General features: G+C 34.6%; 1 protein-coding gene across 1 annotated transcript in view; it reads right to left on the bottom strand.

Annotated features, from left to right (window-relative positions):
- DER1 (DERLIN-1) overlaps window positions 1-26074 on the bottom strand; it is a 54589-nt gene that overhangs the window by 9174 nt on the left and 19341 nt on the right. Inside the window, exons 2-6 of the mRNA XM_089786347.1 lie at window positions 21319-21454; window positions 8278-8351; window positions 7983-8076; window positions 7641-7769; window positions 7247-7407 (exon numbers count right to left, since the gene is read on the bottom strand). Of these exons, the coding sequence (XP_089642473.1) occupies window positions 7247-7407; window positions 7641-7769; window positions 7983-8076; window positions 8278-8351; window positions 21319-21454 (594 nt within the window). The remainder of the gene's footprint in view (window positions 1-7246; window positions 7408-7640; window positions 7770-7982; window positions 8077-8277; window positions 8352-21318; window positions 21455-26074) is intronic.

Genomic DNA, 26074 nt, shown 5'->3' with positions numbered 1-26074 from the left:
CATTTGATACTATGATTATTGATAAACTACTAAACACTTGTCATCTATCATCATGTTTCAAACTTTACTATTTGATGAACTAGTCTTTGTTTTGCAATTTAATAATTCAATGTATTATTTGATGAACTAGTCTATGTTTTGCAATTTAGTAATTCAATGTATAATTTTCTTTACAATCATGAAGATAGATTAATGAGCGAGTATTTAATGTTTTTAGATTCAGGTAAAATCATGTTTTGAAGGGATCCAAAACCCTTTGGCATTTGGCATTGATAATGATCAAGCAACAATTGTTCATATTGTGAAATGATTTTGTTTTGCAAGTATGCATGTTTCTCTTCTGTGTGTGTGTCTATATATATATACTCACAAATCCACCCACAAACCCAAATGGGGAAAAAAAAAATTGCCCAAACCCACGAACCGAACCTCAAACCCGAACCCATCCTCGAACCCGAATCGGCAACTTAGTAAATAACACTATCAAAAAACTTGCTCTTAAAAGACAAATGAATAATATCAGCATGAACAAAGGAGAAACTATAAATGCATTCTTCATGAGGATCACAGATTTGAGAGATCAATTATCTGTAGTCAGTTATGAGATTGACAACCAAGAATTATCCCTAATAGCGTTAGGACTTCCAAATTCTTGGGAATCTTTTGTACAAGGTATAAGTGCTAGATCTAAAATTCCAAAACTAGATCGATTAAGATCTGATTGTCTTCAAGAAGAATTGAGATTAATGATTAAGGGAAAACATAAAACCCTAGATGAAGACGTTCAAGTTCTTAGCACTAACTTCCATAAGAAGGAAAAAAAGAAAAACAACAAAAGGAAAAGAAAGTTTCATGGAAATGGATAGTCTAAACATCAGAAAGACTTGTCCAAAATTCAATGTTTCAGATGTGATCTATATGTACATTATGTGATAAATTGTCCCGATCGATCTAAACCTCAAGCGTCATTTGCCTATCTGATAAATCAAACGAAGGACATGAATCTAAGAAATATGCCTTCTATTCAGCGTTGTCAAGTCAAATTTCAACCAAATCTAACACTTGGATAGTTGACAATAAATCTTCAAGAGACATCACCAGATATCAGGGCAACCTAGAAAGCATGCAAATAGAAACAGATGAAGTTACAATTGGTGATGATTCTGCACATTCCGTAAAAGGAATTGGGACCTGCACCATCAAATTGAAATCTGGGAATTCTATTCAGCTTTCTCGAGTTCTTGATGTACCAGGTATTAAAAGGAATTTAATATCTATATCTGCACTTGAAGATGATGATTATAGAATTGCATTCATGGAAGGTAAGGTACTAGCTTGGCCTAAGCATTCAACCATAAAGAAGGCTCTAACAATAGGAGTACGACAAGGACTATTATATGAGTTAAGCACTGAGACAAACTTTGCACTTGTGCGTGAGACTTCAAATTCAAATGAAATATGGCATAGAAGATTAGGTCATATCAAATTTCGTGCCCTAACATCCATGGAAAAATTAGTAACCGGAATGCCCAAATTAAGCCATATTCACAATGAATCCTGCAAAGGTTGTGCCTTATGGAAAAACACTAAAAAGTCATTCCTTGGTAGTTTAAGCAAAACTAAAGATGTGTTGGAACTAGTGCACTCTGATCTATGTGGACCCATGTCTTTACCATTTATAGGAGGATTCTTGTACTATGTGATATTTGTTGATGACTTCTCAAGGAAGACATGAATATGCTTCCTTAAGTGCAAAGAATTTGAAGAGATTCTAAGTTTAACGAATTCAAAACAATCATTGAAAACTCCTTAGGAAAGAAAATCAATGTTCTAAGAACAAATAATGGGAAAGAGAACATTTCTACAATATTTAAAGAGTTTCTACACATTTGCTGGGATTAAGAGGGAGTTCACAGTCCCCTAAGATCCTCAACAAAATGGAGTTGCTGAAAGGAAAAACATAACTATTGTAGAAGCTGCCAGGGCTATGACTTTTGATCAAAACTTGAGCATGTCATTTTGGGCTGAAGCATCTAACACAACAGTCTATATCTAAAATAAATGTCCACACTCATATTTGGACAATAAGACCCCTGAAGAAGCATTTTCAGGAAAGAAACCTAACATTGGTCACTTAAGGATATTTGGATGTCCTGTGTATGTTTGTGTACCTAAGGAGAAAAGGACAAAATTAGAACCTTCTGGAAGAAAAGTAATTCTTATTGGCTTTAGTGAAATCGTAAAAGGATACAGAGTCTACATACCTACACAGAAACAAATAGAACTAAGAAGAGATGTCATTTTTGAAGAAGACATTGCCTTCAGAAGAGCCAAAACTTTTGATGAACTAGATACAGTTGACGTATCCCAAGAAGAGGTTCTTGCTCCTGAGATTTAGAGGGAGTACCCTGAAGAGACTTCAAATGAAATCGAGATCCTTCCTGAGACTCAAGAAGAGAGTCTTGATCATTCTAAAAGGCCACTTTGGGCAAGGAAAGTTATACAAGAAGGAGATGGATTTGTAGCACCTTCAGGGACTTTCTGAGAAAGCAAGAGACCTAGAAAATTGATATACAATCCTTTCATGTGTGAGAGTCCAAACCCTGAACCTTCTAATACTACAGAAGCACTTAACATCAAGCTTGGAAAGATGCAATGGTGGAAGAGTATCAATCGATAATAAAAAATGATGTTTGGGATATAGTTCCTAGACCTAAGGGAAAATCTGTTGTGTCTTCAAAATGGCTCTTCAAAGTTAAGTATGTTGTAAATAGTAGCATTGAAAAACGTAAAGCTCGTTTTGTGGCTGGAGGATTTTCTCAAAAGGAAGGAATCGATTTTGAAGAAACTTTTGCACTAGTTGCCAAGTATACCTCAATTAGAGTTGTAATAGCCATTGCAGCAACCAAAGGTTGGAAAATCCATCAAATGGATGTAAAAATTGCTTTTCTAAATGGAAAAATTGAGGAAGAAGTATACTTGGAACAACCAGAAAGATTTGTGACTCATGATGTTGCCTCTTATGTATGTAAATTGAAGAGGGCTCTATATGGACTCAAACAGGCTCCCTAAGACTGGTATAAAAGGGTTGACAAATACCTTTTAAGTCTTGGATTCACCAAAAACATGGCTGATCCAAATCTCTACTTTAAGGTAACTAAAAGTGATATGCTAATTCTAATTCTTTATGTTGATGACCTTCCTATTACAGGGGAAGAACATCTCATTAATCAGTGTAAAAAAGATTTAGCTTCAAAATTCAAAATGAAGGACTTAGGAATTCTTCATTACTTTCTTGGTTTGGAAGTATGTCAGAAGTCCGGGAATATCTTTCTACATCAAAAGAAGTATATTGTTGATATTTTGAAAAGATTTGGAATGTGGGACTGTCAACCTATGTCTACACCTATGGAAACCAACTTACACAAGCTAAAGGAAGCAAGTGTGGAATCCCGACTAGTTGATCCCACTTTATACAGACAAATAATTGGGTCCCTGATGTATCTTGTAAATACTCAACCTGATATCTGCTATGCTATGAATGCATTAAGTCAATTCATGTGTGAACCTCATGAGATTCGTCTTGTTGCTTTGAAGCATATATTAAGGTATCTCCAAGGTACTATTGGGTATGAACTTAAATATGAGAATACCGGCTTGGAGTTACATGGATATACTGACTTTGATTGGGCCGGAAGTGTAAAAGACCAAAAAAGCACATCAGGAAGTTGTTTCAGCTTAGGATTAGCTATGATTTCTTGGATCTGCAGAAAGCAAGCTTCTATTGCTCAAAGTTCTACTAAGGTAGAGTATATTGCAGCAGCAATAGGAGCTAGATAAGCAGTGTGGCTTCGGAAGTTGCTTTCTAACTTGTTTTGTGAGCCTATGAAACCTATCACTATTTACTATGATAACCAAAGTTGTATCAAGTTATTTGTGAATCTGGTATGTCATGATAGATCCAAGCATATAGAAATTCCTTACCACTACGTAAGAGACATGGTGGAAAGAAGAGCTATTCAGTTGGAATATATCAATATAGGTGATCAAATAGCTGACATTCTCGCCAAGGCACTTTCTAAAGTGAAGGTTGATCATTTCTGAAAGAAACTTGGTTTGGTTGAAATGTAAGTTTATGAGATTGAGTCTCAAACTTTGTAAATTTGTATAATTTAATAAAGATGTTTAAAGTGTAAACTCTTTTGTCATGTGTGACTCTATGACTCATGGGCCTACCCTATGTTCAATATTAAAAGGTGACGATCTTTTATATTGAAATGTTGACTCTAATAATATAAGGTGACGACTTTATAATTATTGGATTACTATTATGATGACCATCATGTGACTCGATATTCATGGAAAATCATGATAGTTAAAAGAGCATGTTGATGGATATCATGTGACTTGATATCTACTTGAGATCAATATGTTTAAACTCATGGTGGATATTATGTGACTTAATATCTATGGATATGCCATGATCTTTTATGGTGGATATCATGAGACTTGATATCTATGTACACACCATAACTGAAAGAATATCATGAGACTTGATTTCTTAAAATATTTGGAGGATATTACTTCTCATTATGAGAAAATTTATATGCACTTTGTCTTCCCTAGCTAAGAGAGAGTGTTAAAACATGTAGCTTCAGTTAGACACTATCTCTGATCAATATGAGAATATTTTCATATATATATATATATATATATATATATATATATATATATATATATATATATATATATATATATATATATATATATATATATATATATATATATGTACGTACGTATCAATATGATTATATTGATATGTATATATGCACATATATAATCTGCATTAATTATGATGATCACTGTATATAAAACCGACTGTGCATATTTATTTGTTTATATCTGAGATCAGATCTCAGTAATGATCGCATTATATTCTGATCATTATCGATTTGATTTGCATCGGGCTTTATTTAAGGCTTTATACAACTAACATCGGGTGTGACTAAATCACCAATCAGGTATATGGGTGAATGGTCATGTCTCCAAATGGAGACATGCCCATTCACCCATATACCCGACCTTTCTTGTATATATGTCCATTACTGCCCGATATTGTAAGCATCGAAATCAATTAATGCAAGCAGATCGGAGGTAATATAAGTATTGAAGTTTGAAGAAACATTACATCAATATCTTTACATTGTCATTTCATATATTGTGGAGCATATCAGGTCCTTTACCAGCAGAGATCAAACCTGAAAATAAAAACTATACATTTGTCTGTACTGTCATAGAAATCTGATATAAACTTTACAAGTACTTCCCTTCTATTTCTTTTCCACCTCAGGGATCTAACTGAAGCTATGGAAAGAGATACTGCAATCCTCGTCAATCTTAATTAAAATACAATTAACAGGACATGCATCATGTCTATCAGTATTCATTTTGAGAAGAGCATCCTTGGAGGAAAGGTCAAGATGATTTCCCTTCAAGATGCCCACCCCTGACAAGATTGTGCCCCATACAAAAATCATTGCTTCTAACCCAAGGACAAAAGATATTAAGCTGGAAATCAGAAAACAAAACTGTCTGCAGCCTTTAAGAACCCTTCTACCTTTAGTAATTGGCACAGAAGCATGGCATCTTCAGCAGCAAAAAGATGCCTTCAAGGGCTTCTCTGCACATTGGATCCCAACAGAGTTATAGTTTAGTTTAGATTTTAGCTGCTATGAGCAGCCTGCAAGGGGATCCGACCTAAAACTCTTAGCATCTAAGTGGTATCCTCGCTACTTTGTGATGGAGTTCTCATCAATACTAATGCAGCTTTCTGTAGCAGTTTAGTGCTTTTAATAGGCTTGCACCTTGACAATAATCACACAACCAGATACTTTGTTACAACCCATTAGCAGGGTTGTAACATAAGAAAATTTCAATTCTATGGTGTTAAATCCCGCCCTCGTACAGATATAGAAAGATGAAAAACAAGTAAGAGAATGCCATAGAAGGTACATTGTAAACCACTCTCACAGGGTGGATACTCCTCAACAGGCAAGACTACAGTATGTGCCATCTTCAGTAGCAAAATTAAGAGTTTATGGTAAAACTAAATAAATAAAAATTAACCGAAGGGAACAGAGGAAATAGAGATATTTTTTACTCCTCCCAAGGGATGAGTCTAGAGCTAAACAGGATAAAAACTGGACCTTTATCAACTGAATAACTTGGTCTACACAGAATTAGAAAATATTTATTTTCAAGCATACATTCTAGTGCAAGGCCTTCCTAGGTGTAAAATAGAGGGAGAGAGCACAAGCATTGTCAGGTGTCAGTTATTAGAGAGGGTATAGAGTACCTAGTCACAACCCATATTTCTGAATTGTAAAGTGAAATTATGCTGAACATGGAGGATGTGAAAAGTCTAATCTTAGCTCAACTTTCAAGCATACGAGACGTGAGGATATCTAGTGTTGTTCACATATTAATTTAAACAATGAAAATAAATGAATTTGGTAGGATGCATTTTGTTGCAACACACCACAGTGAGTTAATGGGGTGAATTGTAATCTAGAATTTACATGCACTTGTGTGATGTAAATGTAATGCACTTGGGGTGAATATACATTATAATATTCTAGAATATAATGCACTTGGGGTGAATTATATTCTAGAACTATATTCTAGAAGTCGCTCCTACTTCACTGTTTCAGAATGGTGAATGTTTCTTAAGCTCATCTAATTGGACCTTAATGACCACGGTGTGTACTTTGTATCTCAACTTATATGTTATGATTTGCTTGCATCCAGCTCCTTAGAACCTTTGACCATTAAGTTTGGAGAAAAATCTGAAAGTTTGAAGTAAATATATAAAATGAGCAGTTAGTTTATGAAATGGTGGGGTAAATGCGCTAAATGCGGGAGTGAATTATCATTCAGAGTTAAATGATCTTTTTGAGTGTAATGCCATTAGGGAACGTACTAATTGGTTCTTATGTTGGTGATATTAACCACTGTAAACTGACATGTATGCAGTTAATAAACTGACATGTATGCAGTTGTATCATTATGCACCTACATTATAGGTATATATTTTTCTTTTTGTAAACCTCCCTTCATTTTAAAAAATGATTACGTTTTACATAATCATTCAAACATCATTTTATAGTCCCCTGTTCTGTAAGGATATACATAGTGATTGTTTAGACAGGCACTACATTTCAAATTAAGAGAGCAATGTAAAGGATACATCCAAATTGGTGTCTTCAATATATTCTTCCCACCAGCACGAGGATGGAACTCTGTTAGGAAGTAATATAGGTGTCCAACAACGATGCCCAATAAATCTGGAATCAGAGGTGAACCAAATATCACATTCATTGCTAGCATTGCCCAGGGCAAGTAGAAACCCTGCACATGACAGGTATTAGATGAAATATATAAGCATAATTTATACTTCCAGATTAAATTTCTCTTCATAAAGTCCCTTCAAAGCACACTAGTCAAGGCATCTTCATATTATTGGAATAAACCGTGTCAGGCTTCAATAGAAACAGAAAAAGAATCATGACTGTTTGAATTAACAAAGTAACCAGTTATAGGCATAAACACAACTCTGTCTACAACCTATTAATAATCCATACCTTTAATGTAACAAGGCCAGAAATGTTGACTTGTGCATTGGGAAATTCCCTTGCCCAAATGTATGGTAGCATGAAAACAAGAGACCTTCCCATGAAATATGAATTTAAGGCTGGCACAAGAGAAAATCCCTACATGATCCAAATTTTTTATTTAGAGAAGCTTTTAAAGCACTATGTTAAGATAAATCTTCAATAAATATCATTCCATCCCAACTAATATGTTAAGGCGTTAAAAATCAAGAAGCACAAACAAAAAACAATTAACACTCAACAGAATGTTTCTCTGTGTCCCAAAAAATAACAGCATAACATGGTAAGCCAAATTCATTTTCTAAGCCTTACAAGAAGAGACAATGTCCCAAAGATCATCATCCACAAAAAGTCAGCTGTCCGCCTCTCAAATGGTCCACGCTCTAATTGCACACCATACCTTGCTCTGTAAAGTCAAACGTTGTTTTGTATTTCATGAAAAATAAAAAAATAAAAACTGTTGGATCACAAAAAGCCAAAGAATGTATTTGGCACTATGATCAAGCTTACTGTTTGATAATTGATTTGAATCAATAACAACTATTTCATCACTTAACCACAAAATCAAGCCCTAATTATCACTAGATGAGGAAACCTTCATACATACATTATTATTAGACGAATTGCAAAGTTGATAGAAAAAGGACCCAGAAAAAAGAAGTTGGTCAAAAGCCTCCATATCTGCACAAATTCCCCAGAGAGCTTAATATTAGATGGAATGCACAAAAACTATCACAATTATAAATTTCACATATTTCTTTGATGGACTTTGGTATGTGCAAATCAAGAAAGTAATTTGCCAGACCCAGCATAAAACGCCATAGAACCGTAGAATCCAAAGGTACAAGAAGGTTAGCGACTATACAATACAAATTCTTATTCACATCAAGTTTCATTTACAAAACACTACCTTTTATCATGTCTAACAAGCCTACTAGATGTCTAAAGTGCACATTTTAAAACTGTTTATTGCCAAAATAGCCAACAGATCATCCAAATCAAGATGTATTTTTCAGATGTGACTAGCAACAATCCCTGGTAATTTACACATTCTGATGTGAATAAAAAAATCAGAAATCTCTGTATAATTAAATATAGCACATTTTCTCAATACGTTATTTGTCAAATAAGTTTTGATGAGCACTGATATAGAATTCCTAAGTGCAAAAACAGAGTCAACACTTGCAGGCTACAAAAGGAAAATATTGTTGCGCAATACATATATATATATATATATATATATATATATATATATATATATATATATATATATATATATATATATATATATATATATATATTTGAGGACAAAAGCCCATCCCTTTCATATATTTTTGGATATAAACATTTTTTGTGGCCAAGCAAGTTACAGAATAAAGCTAAGGGTCCAGCCACAATATTTCAACCATTTTAGATACAGATATAGATATGGATATGCCCCATGTACATCATATCAGCATCCATCCACATGGCATTTCTGGATACATGTCTGTGCTAACCAATTTGTTTCAACCGTGCATCTGGGATGACAAATCTGTACTGACAATGTTAGAAAAGAGTGAAAATAACCCTACTCTGTAAGTCATTTGCACATTCCAGTAGTCTACAAAAAGTAAGTCTTTTACTAGAGATTTATATTCATAGAAAAACCTTTGGAACTAAGCAAGCCAATATGAATAATTCTCCTATGCTAGCACTGCAGAGCACTTACCTAAGTACGATATTGGATATATCTTATATTTTGCCTTTTTTACTGTTGTGGGTCATTAGACCTTCCAAGTCTGTGGAGTCAAGCTAAAGCCTGTAAATTCTGTGCGTTGTGGCTTTCATTGGGAAAAATCTTCTTCAATATTAAATCTATCATTGACTTAATAGTCTATTTTTTAGTAGTTTGTTATTGTGTTGTTATATGGAGCCTAATCAGACTCAGAGGGTAATTTTTCCCACTTCCTTCAGCGCAGTTTCCCTCCAGATTTCTTCTACGGGTGGTTTGGGGCAATGCCCCCATGCTAGGTGTCAAGGGGCAATGCCCCTTGTGGGGTCTAGGGGCAGCACCTAAGGCGTGGTCCTAGACCAAAAGTTAAAATATTGGTTTCATTTAAATGGCTTCAGAATCAGAGATGTTGCAGATGGCAGTTTTGAAAAATATAAAGCAAGACTCATTGCTAGAGGCTTTTCCCCAAATGAGGGAATTGATTATGCAGAGGCATTCACTCCAGTTGCTCAATACACCTCTGTCAAGGCTGTGATTACTATTGTCACTTCAAAAGGATGGAAAAATTCACCAAATGGATGTGAAGACTACTCTTCTTAATTGCATAATAGAACAGGAAGTATACTTAGAGAAACCCGAAGGATTTGTAATACATGGTAATGGTTCTCTTGTTTGCAAATTAAAGAAGGCTCTATATGGTCTTAAACAAGGTCCTCAAGCTTAATATGACAGGATAGATCACTATCTTTCATGCTTGGGCTTCTCCAAGAATGATGCAAATCCGAATCTATACTTCAAAGTTATTAATGGTGAAATGTTGTTTCTCATTCTTTAAGTCAACGACTTATTAATTACAAGAGAAGACCATCTCATTACCAAATGTAAACAAGACCTAGCATCCGAGTTTGACATGAAGGATTTAAGGCCCTTAAACTATTTCCTTGGTTTATAAGTATGGCAGTAGGCTGATGGTATCATTCTAAATCAAGGAAACCACATTGTTGACATTTTGAAAGATCCAAAATGATGGATTGTAAACCAATGGCCACTCTTATGTTAACAAACTTACCTAAGTTTAAAGAAGCAGCAGCAAACTCAGAATTGGCAGACTCCATTCTTTACTGAGGTGATTGGATCCTTGCTATACTTGGTCAATACTAGACCAAACATTTGCTATGCAGTGAATGCACTTAGTTAAAGTGTGAACCAAAACAATTACATCTAGTTGCAGTAAAACACAATCCAAGATACCTGCGCAGCACAATTGGCTATGGTCTAAAATATGCTAATGTAGATCTAAATCTGCACGGATATACAAATTCAGTTTGGACTGGAAGTATAGTTGATTGGTTAAACACTTCACGGTGTTGTTTCATCTTAGGATTAGCTATGATCTCCTAGTTAAGTAGGAAGCAATCTTCAGTTGTACAAAGCTTCACAGAAGCCGAGTACATTGTAGCATCCATGGAAGTTTAAGAAGCTATATGACTAAGGAAACTTCTTGTAGGATTGTTTGGACAATCCACGGGTCCTACTATCAATCACTGTGACAACCAGAGTTGTATAAACCTTTTAGTGAATCCTGTGTCCCATGACAGATCAAAGCCTATAGAAATTCCCTACCATTATGTTAGAGACATGACGGAGAGAAATGTTGTCCAGTTAAGATATATTATTACAGGTGAACAAACAGCAGACATTCACACCAAGCCTCTCTCTAAGACAAAGGTTGAATACTTTAGAGGTAAGCTTGTGTTAGAAGATAAATTAATTATCTACTATCCAGTACTATCAGCACGGACCAAATTGCTGACCAAGAAATCTCTAGAACTGTACAGACCATTTCTACACCATTCCACTTTCACTATTTCACCTATCTTTCATAAATGCTGAACCTACAATAAATAGTGAATTTATTATGTACGCTTCTACAAATTAATGAAATGGGCTTGTGGTCTTTGAGCCCAATTTGGGTTCCCAATATGGTATGAGAGCTAAAGGTAAGAATAATCTATGATCTGTTTGAGGTCTACATAAACAGTGGTGAATAATATCATGCAAAATGAATGTGTATGCTGATTGGCAAAGCTTGTTGTGGTGCAGCAAATAAATACAGATTGCCGAAGAGTGCTGCAATAAAATCTGTTTAAAAGAAATTAGAGCTTTCTATAAATCTAATGTATGTGGGCAAGGAAATGTGATCTTTAGCTCTTTATGGAAGGAATCGGCACTTCTACTGCTCTCAACAACACTGAAAGAGAGAAGTTAGATTATTGGAGTTGCAGCTGTCATGGGGATTTCAATCTCAAAGAGAGTGTTGTTTTTTGGAAGGGAATAATTGTATCTTTTTTGGGTTTTCTGTTCAAAATAAATTTTGTTGATTTGATGATTTGGTCTGTGTCAAGCATATGGAATTTAATGAAAATTGTATGTCTACTGTTGTAGATCTAATTAGTTGTGAGATGGTACATTAAAGCTTACTGGTGTGATCTTCTAGTTGTAAGCGTCAAGTCTTTGTATTGCTGAGGTCATGTTAAAGAAAATTGTGGATCTGATACCCCTCAAGAAATTGATATTATCTGGCAAGCTCTTAAAAAAGGGCCGATTTCAAATTAGTGAAAATCTTATTTGAGGTTGAGTCTCAGCAATGTAATTTGTTGAACTGATATATTCTAAAGATGTTTAATGTGTTAACTCTTTTATCATCAAGTGTGTGACTCCATGACTTCATGGGCCCCTGTGATCATCAGTGAGAGATGATGATATTTCAATGATGTACACTTGTACTATCATGATGGATATCATGTGCCTATAGATGGTCATAATAAGTTATATTATTGAGATATTCATGGTAAATATTAAGTGACATAGTATCTGTGGATATGCCTTGAATACATACACTTATGGTATGCATCATGTGACGTGATGTCTGTGCACATACCAAAATGGATATTGTGAGTATGGTGAATATCATGTAACTTGATATTCATGGACATGCCATAACTTCTGATTTCATAACGAGTTGATATCTTTATCTCAAACAATAAATGGATTTAGTGTGCTTACATTATGGGTAGAAGTTATCCTCCCTAGCTACGACAGAGTGTTAGAGAAGTCTAGCTTCAGCCGGATTATTCTAACCGATGAAATCAAATGCATAAGGGGTCTATTGACCTTGAGCATTCAATCTCTATCCCTTCTGTGTACTGATCTGATTATTTGATTATCATAATGCATGATCTATAATTAATGATCATGCATCCATATATCTAACAAAACACACACACATATATTATTAAACATATAAATGTATGATTGGGTTTCATACAACAATCATAAATCATGCTTTGCATTGATTATTTGTACCAATGTTGATTAAGGTTATCAAATTAAGATCGGTAGAAGACTATTATCAGGCAAGTTAATGTAAACATGTCTCGTGTAGAGACATGTTTCCTACCACATTATATATACGAAGACCAATCTCCATGTCTTGATCAAGTACAGAAATTGATCAGCGCAAAGTCAAGACACAGTAGCGATACTTATATCAAGGACATTACATTGTCTCAGTTAAATATCGATTAATACTGTCATTGTATATATTGGATTGATATTGATATTGAGATCAGAGCAGATCAATATCAACTTATATCACATTGGTATTGATATTTTTATTCTTGTGATATTGTCATCAACAGAGGATATCAAAAGTATTGTTTATCTGCATATACACCTGCAAAACATTGATTAAAATTGAAAAATGCATTAGCATATAAATATGATCAAACTTTAACAAAATGCTTTGCCTTTTACAAAGAAGGCTTACAAGATTAATGGTGGAGATCATCTCAACACCAAGGAGTGAGATTGCCTTCTAGAAGCATCTAAACAATGAATACTATATCTTCTACGTACTTCTACTAAAGGACAAAATCAGATGCTTCTCAAGGAGAATAGGACAAAATGGCAAAATATTATTTCACTTTCTCATTAAATTTGCTTTGTCTTTTAAGAATTTTCATTACTTTTTATAATAAAGTAAATTTTTTAATAAGCCTCAATATATTCCACTTCAATACTATGTGTGTGTGTGTGTAAAACTTAAAAGGCAACCATCAGATCATAATTCAAATTCAAAGTGATAAAATCCCATTAAAATCATTTATTTATAATGAAAATTATCTATTGAAGAGGCAACTATCAAGCCTTGTGTTTTGAAGTCGACTACAGCTTTGATTTGCAAATATCTTATAAGGATGGAATCAACTTTTTGCATCAACTAGCTTGTTTACGTATCTCATTTGCAACTAGGAGAGGGTTTAACACATGTAGAGGGTTCATTTGCATTATCTTAAAATTGGAAGCCAGCTTGTGTCAAGTTCAGGGGAGTCAAATCTTGTTGTGTGATTCAAGAATGTCGATTTCATAAGAACATGAGCCTTGATTGACCATAGGCTAGTGATATTGTTTTACTGAAGGAGTTGTTTTTCAATGATGTCCACAAAGATTACAGTCCATAAATTTTGTTTGCTAATACAAATTCCTGATTGGATGATATGTCTGAGCTATTCCTAAAGGCTATCTTGAACAAGCATTCTCAATTTCTTCATAGATTTCTCTTGAGCGATCTCTTTTGCAAGATATTTACTGTTTCCTTATTTCACATCTACATCTTACCATTGAGGTGTTGGCACCTTTGACCCACAATGGAGTCCACAATTCTCAAGGTATCAGCTTCTCCATCTTTGCTAATTTCTAGGATCTCTGCAAATGTAATAATATTTTCATTATAATTGATATTTTCCAAATGCAGATCCCAAACTCTTATAAATATAAGAGTAGGAGGCATGTTTCATGAAGAGACATGTCTATATGATTAATCATTATTAATTAATATATATTAACCATATAAATCACAATATAACATATGATTTATATATATATATATATATATATATATATATATATATATGTATGTCAACATTGCAACTTAAGATTAAATCAATCTAACTATAGCTATAATCTTAACACTCCCTCTTAGCTAGGGAGGATTTGTTATGGAACACAATATGCTCTCAAGCATATGGAGATATATCATCTCAATGTGATATTTACGAATATCAACAAAAATCTATCAACTCACACATATATTACATATGGAATTTGCTTCAATTCACTATGAGGCTAAATTTCTCAACACTCCCTCTTTAAAAAAAGAGAGAATTAAAGCAATTTGATTACAAGATTTGAACACCACCTTAAGTGAGTTCTATAATAGATTTAAGTTATGGTGTCCAGCAAGATCCGGCCCAAAGAACCATAACAACTTTCATGGTGTCCGGCAAAATCCGACCCAAAGAACCATGATAAGTTGGTTATCAAGGTGTTCGACAAAATCCAACCCGAAGAAACATGATATCACTTGCTCCAACACATTTAGGTGTTAGGAGATAGGTCTATTATGGATAAGATCATCACCTTTCAATAGTTACCTTTTGTTCGTTATCATAACTTTTGGCACTCTGGGACAACAACTTAATGTAGTCGGTTATGATAACAGATCCAACTATTGATAAGATTGTCACCTTTCAATAGCTCCCCTCTAAATATATACATCAATGAAAAATCGTCACCTTTCATGACATAATCACAACATCATGTAGTAGCTCACATGATATCCACCATGAACCAAGTCAAAGGGTGGACCCACCATAGCTTCTACTAGAGGGTGGAACAATGGTTTTCACCTCAAACTTCTCTCTAATAGAGGAGAGCGCATTACGAAGAATTTCTCTTAGAACTTCTCCTCATAGAGAAGATATCATCCACAAAGGATTGTATCTCAAAAAATTCTCCCTCTGAACAATGATCCTGGGAAGTCAGCTCTAGTAGTTACTCCCTTAGAGGCTCTCTTCCACCCAAGGATTCTTGTCACACTCACTCTGAGTCTAATATCAATCTTCTGATTTTCTTGTGATAAGTCAATACTTCCTCATGATGCACTCAAGAGGAGGCCCATCAAAATTATGCAGTGAGACACATGTATTTCTAGACTCCCTCTGTATTAATCTTCTAAGCTCCTACATTGCCTTCGAAGAAGTGTCATACTCCCTCTTAATGTAGAAAGATACTCATAATCTCAATAATCAAGGATATTTGCTTCAAGAGCCTCACTTTATCCAGCTTGATCACACCTTTTAAGCTAGTGTCATAAGCTGCCTAATGTGCCATTCTTCTTTTCCTGCAAGATCAACTTCAGATACAAAGGAAAAGATCAAGGCAGATAATTCTCATAGTATTTGTAGAATTACAAATAAGAGAGAGAGTACAATAAGGAAGTAAATATAATAGTCAAGGATAATAAATACTTATCTGTACATTAATGTTCTTGATACAAGTTGCTCCAATGAAGGTCCATAAGCATCAATTAAGATGATGTCTCTATATAAACATTTGTCAAACAATGAGAATGAAACATTAGTTATTATTCCCCCCTACAATGTAAAATTCCCACTCATTGGGTGATAGTATCTATTCAGTTATACTTAGTTCTCATGAGCGATAATTTTGTTCTAAGCAAATTCATATCTTGAGGAATGTATTGAAGTTCTGCTTCCATGAATAATCCATCATCGCTATTATTCCTCATATCATCATCTCCTTGGTGTGAAAAGTTCTCTCTATTCAATTGATTTGATTCTATCTGATTTCCCAATTTCAAGAGGGTCCTTGTAGTTTCCTTGTAGAATATTTCTCACCTTTCACTTAAATATGTAGTAGGGTTTGCCTTGGTTTTAACTTTTAAGGAGATCATATATGTTTTACTCTTTAGAATACATGTTTCCTCTATTTTCTCCCTCTCTTTCAAGGTTGCCTCTTTAATGAAATGTCAAGTGCCCTCTAAATCTGATATTAATCACCCTTTTCTTGCAAGAACATACTCGGACGAAAAAATCAAGGCAAATAGCTCTTATGGTACATATTGAAATAATAAGATAAGAGGCAGACTAATATAATACTCAAGATAATAAATAATTTTGCATAATAAGATCATTTCAATATTCAGCACACACATTCTTCTCACAGTTCTTATTTCTTCTCACAGTTCTTATTTCTTTTACATATAGAAGAAATACAATCTTTATGAATTCTCATATATACTTACAATGTGTGTGTATATATATATAATTTAAAAAAAATATTTCAGATGTGAAAGTAGAACCTTAATTAGTATACCTCTTATATATTTACCTTTTAATATGATCGGTAGCCCATGGCCTATGTTCTGTCCATTTGATGTGCATAGAATTAACACAACTCTTAGCTTTCACAGTGAGCTTTGTATCAATGCCAACCCATGCCTCAATGCCTTTCAGTTAGAGAGAATTTAAACTGTCTTGAATGAATGCATGGGATTTGCATATTAAGAACCAATAAACAGTCTTGATGTGGAGCAGCCCCATTTCTGATAACAATATTATTTGCTTCATATTCAACCATATTGATAGTTTGAAGTCTCACAGCAGAACCAAATTCCCTCGATTGGTATGAGGACTGATTACCACAGTTGAGTAAATAATTTAATACGAAATGCTGGTACTCTTGTGTTTATTGATAGAATGCAATGTCTCTTTAGATTATTTGTTGATGTCTTTGAGCAGGGTTGTCTTTCTCTCATTAAGCATTCCATAGGCATCAGTGATATGAACAAAGCTATCTTCCAGCAGCCACGTCTTGAACTCTGACAGTTTCTTGTAAAAGAAATGTGCTGACCAGATCCTCTAAGAGCTGCACCCTGTCCTTGGAAACTCTCCCAGATCTCCATTCGGTAAAAAATCTAATTCCTTATCTTCAGAAGATCATTTACAGCTGTAAGAGAATATACGGTATTTCGAATAAAGCTTTAGATGAAGCAACAGTCAGGGCAGTACCAACACAAGCGATGTTGGTTTTCCTCCTCTATACTAGCAAAGCAGATTTGATGATTTCCTCTTGTTTGTTAGGCCAATGCCTTACTACTTCCAAAAGCTGTCAGCCTTGCCCACTTGCTGACTGTTGTTATGATCTATGATGCTCTTCGCATGATCAGTCTTTTTGCAGAGGCATTCAGCATTGGTGGGCAAATTTATTTGATGCTTCATTTGGTGATTTGATATCCACTCCTTCAGCTATGAATAGAGATTCGTACACCTCTAGACTTACCCACGCAACCAGCAAAGAAGAAAATATATATGCAATATCAAATTTGTATAACTTAGACATTGAGCACAGACATCCACTGCTGCAAGAGATACATAGCCTCCCAAACGGTTCGTTGCAATATGAGGACCCATCTGAGATTAACCTGTTTTCATAAAACATCCGAGATTAACCTGTTTTCATAAAACTTATAAATATATGAATGTAATGTTGGCAAACTCAGACTCACTGCAATAATAAACTAGGTGCTATATTATCCTGGGCCAAAAAGTTTCTTCAGCGCCATTGATCTTTCACCCATTTATTTTAACTTTACATCTCCACACGTTGCTGAAATGCCTTTTTCCTTTCTGGAGAAAATTCTCCAGCCAATAAATATTTGGTAGGCTGAGAATTCTCCTTCCCTCAGTTTCATCCCACAAATTATTTCCCAATAACTGGTGGTTTCAGGGCCTCTAACTATTACAATTTTATAATCTTGACATGCCCAGCTATCCTGATTCGACATTTGGTGTAGAGTATGCATTGACGGTGTATGCAAGTATTCGCAATATTGGAGTAACATCAACTAGTGGAACCCCCAGATTTTAGTTTTAATTTTTTCGAGCATTACTCTTAGTATGTATTGAAGACTGACGGCAGTAAGATGAACTCCAGTACACAATAATATTAAATGCTATATAGAAGTCAATCATATTTGCACAGAATCGTTTTCATCATTTCTTCGTGTGCGATGGGATCTGCTTGCCCATAGATCGCAGGTTATTTACACAGGGTACTTATAACAATTTTCAGGATGTTGCCCCTTCAATATTTCTTTTATTACATATGCAGTCCTGCTCTGATACCATGTTAATTTCTAGGATCTTTGCAGATGTAATAATATTGCAATTATAATTGATATTTTCCAAATGCAGATCCCAAACTCTTATAAATATAAGAGTAGGAGACAGGTCTATATGATTAATCATTATTAGTTAATATATATTAACAATATAAATCACAATATAACATATGATTTATATATAAGTAGAATATATAATATATATATGTATGTATGTATCAACATTGCAACTCAAGATTAAATCAATCCAACTGTAGCTATAATCTTAACAATCTTCACATTAGGAAAATCTAAGCTTTATCGGTAGGCTTCACATGTTGGGTTTTTTGTGTTTCTTGGCAATTTGGCATTCTTACAAACTCAAGGAGTCGAACTTTATATCTCTTTGAATGTCAACACTTCATTATGAAATTGAAGAATTGGGCTAAAGTTGGTCAAGGTTTTTCTTATAAAATGGATTTTCTTCCCATGCTTTCTTCCCCACCATATCCATTATGTGCCAACTCTTTGGCTTTGGCTTTTCATTTTATTGTTTCATGCACTCGTGACAAGGCGCATAGGAGTGACACACAAGAAGAAAGGATTTTTGAAAATCCAATTCAAACAATTACCTCCACCTTGCCTTCTTTACTGATTTTGCACTCAAATCCCCTATTAGTTTGGCAAGCATGAGTGTCATTCAAAGAATCTGGTTTCATGGTGCATATAATCGAGACTTGAGGAATAGCAGTTACAAGGCAGACGTTTAGAATCTCCTCAATTCCCCGCCCTAGTCATGGTGCGCCCTTTTGGATCTGCATGACATTCTCTCTTTGTGTTTTGAAGTTGCTTTGACATGCATGAGAAGGTGATTCTAGGAATGTGCTTGGGATCGTGTTTCTTATTATTTCTCATTCATGCGTTGTCCCTGCCTTTAGTCATTGTGCACCTTACCCCTTCTTGCATTCGCACTTTCAAATTTGCCTCCTCTTTAAACTGGGCACATAAACTAAAGGTTGGAAAGTAACTCTTAGAAATTTCTAGTTCATAGCTTACCCCTGCCACACACTTAGTGTACCATATTCTCTTTTGCATATTTTGGGTGTTCAACATGATACCGAGGCACACAAGGAGGACATTCTTGGATTTGTGCTTGAGATGGAGCATTTTGGAAATTCTTAATTTGACTTTGTTCCCCCCATGCCTCCATGGTCATCCATCTCTTTAACTTATGCTTTCGTTCTTTGGGTTTCATGCACTAAAGATGGTTTTGGGAATTTCTATTTATGCTTTTACCCATGTTATGAGAGTCCATGTGCCCTTGCTTTGGACAGTTCTAAATGTAAGGCATTTTTCCTACATAATAAAAGCAGATTGTCATTGCTTCAAAGGCAATATTGATACATAATTGTTTAATACATAATTATGAGTTGATTCAACAATCTACAACATGCAAAAAATAATAGAGTTGCAACAGAAGATAACCCAAAAAATGGATTATTGAAATAGAAAAACATTTCATTGTTTTCCTCATTCGGTGTAAGTTTTGTTTATACCAAAACAAAATTGCATGACTGAAGTTATTTTAAATCAAGTTTGGAAATATTTATGTCAAATTTTTTAAAAATCAAATCACATTCTATCCAGCATGATTGGAAAATCAAGATTTGTTTGGTACATATTGGTACAATATCCAACGTGTATCACGTTCTATCCATATTTATATTCAATATGGATGTGGGGATATGAGCACCAGTTACTCTATTTTTAGTTAGATGCATTTGTAAGATAGCAAATTACAAGAAAGCTATAAAATAAATAGCTATCACCACTCAACCAATAAATAAATCCACTGCCTACATGAAGCTATCAAAACCATCTAGCAGACCTGGCATTGACAGTTAAATATCTGGAAATTGCACACAGAAAAGGAAAGCTGGAGCTGACCTCAAGTTTCTCTTTCCCCCCACTGTCTGGTAATATTCTGAGCAGAGCAACTAGGAAGTCAGAGATTTACCCATACATCCTGTTTCAAAAAAAGCGTGAGCAAAAATGTGCAGGGAAGAGGTGAAGTTAGCAGCACTCTGAGTTCAGGGTCCAGAGGTGTTGAAAAAACCAGTGTTCTCAGGATGGTAAATATAGAAATCATGTGTAAGGTTGATAAGCCCTCGATGTTTTCTCATTTATCTTATGTTAGATTAATAAACAGCTTTTGCAACTCGGGCAACAGAACAGTGTCTAACATATCTCTTTGCTGAACTGTGAAGACAGCCAAATTTTAAAGAGAGTATTCAAGGTTCATATGTGTGCCCTCTCTATGAAATCTTCCATAAAAATGAGGACCATTCTTTGAAATGAAACTCAACACTTAGAAATGATACAAAAAAGAAACAAAAAAAAAGTTGCAATAAAGATGGAGCACTACTCCATTGCAATTTCTTGCCTATACTTCACCAGATGGCCTAATCACACATCCAAGTAACATCTAATACATCATAATCATTTATTATAGTTAGGGCACTACTGAAACTTTGTGCAAACTATATAATATTACTGACAAATGGTACAAAGGAAAATACTGGATGACATAAATGCAGTCAACAAAATTTTAGCCCTCGACAACCATAAAAACAAAATATTTATTTGTCTATTTAGTAGAATTTTCTTAAGAATGAAAATCCTACATTTGTGGAAATAATGAATACCCAAAAAAATTTATGAATTTACTGCTTATAGTGATGAGTTCTTTTTCAAAGAAACAGGAGCATCTTAAATATTTTTTCATGCCAGCATTACTGTCCAATAGGAATCTCAAACATAAAGCTAAGAAGTAATATAGATGGTATGGAATAAGAGAAAAAAAGTGGGTCAAATAAAACAAATTTACAAAGGATGATGAGAAAGCATACCTGTAGATGCTTTATAACTAGATCATAGTCTAGATAGAGGAGCTGTGGACTGATCAATTTCAAATGATAACCTGCTGTAGTAAGAAGACACAAGGTTCCATATGCCTTGCTCACTGGAGGAAGTGAATTGTACCAACTGAAAATTTTGAGCAATCAAAATTGCCAATGTATTATATATTTTACATATGGAAAGAAGCATAAAATCATTAGTTAATAATCCACTGAAAGATAAATCCAACAGATATTCAAGTAAATAAGTGCAGTGTATTGTTAAAGATTATGTTTTCTAGTGTGCAACTAAAGGGAATAAACTCCTTTTTTATTGTTCAAAAAAAAAAGTTTTTCTATAACCAGCAATTTGCTTGCAATTAATAACAATATATTATATGGCGATTGAATGGGCTTAGATGGTCTAATCCATCATCTGAGGTAGTAAGTAATGTAATGTGGGTAAAACCAATTGAGGGATGGTGGAAGTGCAATTTTGATAGTGCCTCGAAGGGCAATTCAGGCCCTTCAAAAGAAGGATTTATTATTCGTGATTGGGAAGGTAAAATAATTGCTTGTGGGGGTACAAGATTGATTAGCAGATGGAACAAATAATGTTGCTGAGGATGAAGCAGCATTACCAGCTGTAAGGGCAGCAAAAAATTTAGGAGCTCAAAAACTCCATGTAGAAGGAGATTCACAAATAATAGTAAATGTTATAATTAAAGGTGACATGCAAGCTTGACATCTTCTAAATTACATTGACCGAATCAACGAGGAGTTGGGTCACTTAGAAGATTATAAAATCACACATGTTCAAAGACAAGGGAATAAGGAGGCAGACACTATCAAATTGGGCTTTATCATTTAAAGTGGAAGAGATTAGACTTGAGGACTTTAGAGGCCTAGTGATGGATGACAGAGTTTGAATTAAATAACAGTTACCTTTTCTTTATCTTTGAAAAGCACTAAGAGATATTGCATGCTTTGGTGTATGAAGTGAAATGCAGCTCTTCGATGGGCATCCCATTTATTGTGATGGAAGTCTGAAAAATTTGCCTCTAAAACTTGGCATTTGGTGATTAATTTTGCATGCATTGAAGTCATATGGAATGTGAATTCTGGCTTGAGTGTGATATGATGGGGACGGCTTTCACTTTCACTTGAGTCAGATCACAAAGAAAAAGTTAGCTAAAGTGTTTGTGTTTGTAGTGAAAAATTTAATAAGTGTGATGATTATCTTGGGAGAGATGTTTAATGAAGTGGAAAACAGATGTGTTCTCATTGGATATGACTTGGGGTTTGCAATCAAATGAAGAGAAGGAGATTGTCAGACCGGTGATGAAAACCATTTTACACAAGAAATCCTTGGGGGCGTGGATAACATCCTTGAGCAGTCGATTCCAGGATTGCAGATAAATATGTTTGATCAACAGGGTATCGTTCCAAACCCCACGCTCATGGGTCGCTTTGCTCTCGAAATTGGAGAAGATTGAAGGGACCAAATACACCCCATTTGTATGACAGTTTGATGAGAAACGTTGGTGGCAAAGATTTAAGGAGGCTCCTCTTGGGGGATTAGCACTAAAATTGGTTTTGTTGATTCACTTGCTGGATGAAGACACTGAAGAAATGAAGCAAGCAGTTGGATGGACAGAAGATGACAATGACAGAATGAATGAGTGGCTCCAAGTGCACAATGATGAATGGGGCAAGAACAATTATGTTGGGTTGACTAAGTTCAATGAGGAGAGATTGAATGAATGGCTTTGTACACACAATGGAGGAAGGAACGAGCACAATCGGGCGCCAGCAAGATGAGGAGGCAGGGATAGTAAGGATTCCATACATACATTTTGTTTGTCTCTAGGTGATGCTTTTTTTTTGAAGTTGAATTTTCAATTTATAATGAGATTGGTTTGGTTTTGTAAACTGTTCAATTGTTTCTGGGGTAGGTGGCATGATAGAAGGCCTTATTTTTTTCAGATAATCATAAAATCTGTGTGTATTTTGTAAATGTCGAGGAACAGTTAGCTGCTGGCAGGGTTGAAGTAGATTTCAGATAAACTTGTGAACAACATTTTGGTGTTGTTGGGAGGGTTAGGATTTTTACTTTATACTTATGCTTTACTATTAATAAAATCAAACTCTATTACCGAGAAAAAAAAAACAATATATTATATATAACAGATTTTAATAATGCAACTATTGTATTCAACATCTTATTGCATATAACTTTTCAGGAATTTAAATGACTTTTGTCTATACCAATGAAGAAAATACCCCTAATAAATATAGACCTTTTGTTTACAGTGCTTCTGCCCTTATGGCTCTGATGATTGTCAACAAAATCTATATTGAGACATTCAAAACACACCAGTCAATACTGTTGATGATAGTTGCTCACAGGTTTCTAGCAATATCTTCACAAAATTAGATAGAGGAAGAGGAATAACAAAATCTAAGTTACCAAATTTCTCCAAGGCGACCTAGAGTCCCAGTCTAGTCTAGTGACAAGTCTGGTCTGGATGCAAGCCGTCCAAAACTCACCCATGATCCTGTGAATTCTCTGAAAATTTGCAGTAAAGGATCCAACCGGAATTTCAAGAAATTTTGAGCAAATTTGTTAGTAACGGAAAAACCTGGGAGGAATTTGACAATTTTCATGCATGTTCTTTAGTTTCTAAAGTTTATCTTTACTAACCCTAAAATGGACCACAAAAAGGCCAAAAAGGTAAAACAGATGTCATTTCTACAGTGAATGAAAAAGAACCATTTGTTAAACTTTCTTGTTTGATTGTCATTGCTCAAGGAGTTTTCAGAGGTGATTGTTCCATGCTCTAACTTGGTTTTGTGAGTTATTCCACATGGTTGCAAATGCTGAGAACTCCTCAAAGGCATTGAAGAGAAAGATTTCAACAAAAGTGGTAGGTTTTTGTTGATTTTGTTTGTTTTTTAAATTTTCCTTCACATTTCTTTTACAAAATGAAATGAACTCTCAAGTTTTACTTTATTTTTCATTTTTTGTGGCTTCATATATTGTTTATAGATTCATAAAATGACAGCTACTTCTAGTACTAGAACCTCTCGATTCAAAACATACCCAGGCTCTCCACTATTGAAATCTATGAAGATGGTTCAACAACTACTGGGTGGAGGAGATCTCCTATGGATTTGCAATTATTGCAAAGAGGAATATAAAAGCTCTTATAGTAGAGTAAAAGCACATTTGTTATTTATCCGTCAAAAAAGCATCAATTTTTGTCCAAGCAAGCCAAGAGTTGAAGGGTAGCCTCCACTTAAAACCCTTCTTGCAAACCATTTTGTATTGAAATACATTGAAGAACAAACGCAAGCAAATGGGAATCCAATTGATCATCGTTTAGAAAGGTCTAGAAGTTAAAAAAACATGCCGCTGGTTCTATGGCTTCAATTTCCTGTGAACGACCAATAAAGTATTACAATAATAGATAAACTTCTATTATTAGTTAATGGTTATCTATTTTAAATATTAGAATGTTTCTAATATTAGTTACTCTGTCTATTAGCTTTCTTTAGCTTTCTTTTAGCTAGAATAGAATGTTTCTATTCTTTACGACCGTTTCCTAAGAAAACATCGTTATATTATTTTGTATTTATTGAACTCTCGATCTCTGTTAATATTAACCAAGTATTTTACCAATTACTTTGTAATATGGTATCAGAGCCACTTCTATAAAAAATCGAAAATCATAATTTCTTTTTCTTAAATTATCAAACCCTATTTTCGATTTTTTTTTTCAGAAATATCAAATATTTGCTTCGAACTAGGCTTTGTTTGAGAATATTGACCATCAATATTCACATTATTTGGTTTTTTTTCTATCTGTTTTTGGAAAAACATGACTCTTTTTTGGGCATTTTCGTCCATTTTTCTGCACATCTAGGACTAGGAGCAACGCCTAGGGTTTCTTAAAACCCTAAGTAACAGATTCACGCCCAAATATTGTGTGTTTTTTTGTAGATTCGCCATTGATTTCAAGCTTTTTTCAGCCCAGGGCATTTCTGTTCTAAATTCTAATTTTTGGGCTCGAAATTTTTTTCTAATCACAAATTCTTGATGGATTTTTGAGAGCTCAACTGGGTTGTCATCAAATTTTTCTGGGTGCATCAATTTTTGTGCCTCAATTTTCAAGCCAACTGATTCGAAAACCAACAACATATTTTTTCTTGGTTTTTCGAGCTATCTTCTGGGTGCCCCTTCAATTTTTCTAGGTCTTTTTTTGCCTTGAAGTACGTGCCTTCACAAATTTTCACGATGGCATCTTTGACTAATATTTTGCTCAAGAGCAATTCAAAATTCTAAGGTTGGAATTATGGCATTTGGAAGCAACGGATAATAGGAATTTTTGAATATCAGAATACTGATCAAATTGTTTTGGGTGTTACATAGCGTTTGACTGCCCTTGGTACTAATTAAGGTACATGGGATCTGAATAATTGGTAGGCCACGCTTCTCAAATTATCTGTAGATGATGATCAAGTCTTTGTCATGTCCCCTCCCCCACGCTAGTTCTACGGCACCAGGTTAATCTATCTCCACATCTAGATACATTGACGACATCACCAATCAGGATGCCTGCCAATCATAAGGGAGATTTATCTTAAGTCGTCACTTAATGTATTAAAAGTGCCTTTATGTTTTAAAAGTCATTTACTTTATAAAGTGACTTAAGTGACTAGAGGACGAATTTGGAGTTTTATTTCACATCTCTTATTCCAACACTTT

Source organism: Cupressus sempervirens, chromosome 6 (genome assembly GCF_028749045.1).
Source record: "Cupressus sempervirens isolate cs-2001-9-10 chromosome 6, ASM2874904v1, whole genome shotgun sequence".
Taxonomy (NCBI): Eukaryota; Viridiplantae; Streptophyta; class Pinopsida; order Cupressales; family Cupressaceae; genus Cupressus; species Cupressus sempervirens.
This window is presented reverse-complemented; position numbering and strand designations above follow the sequence as displayed.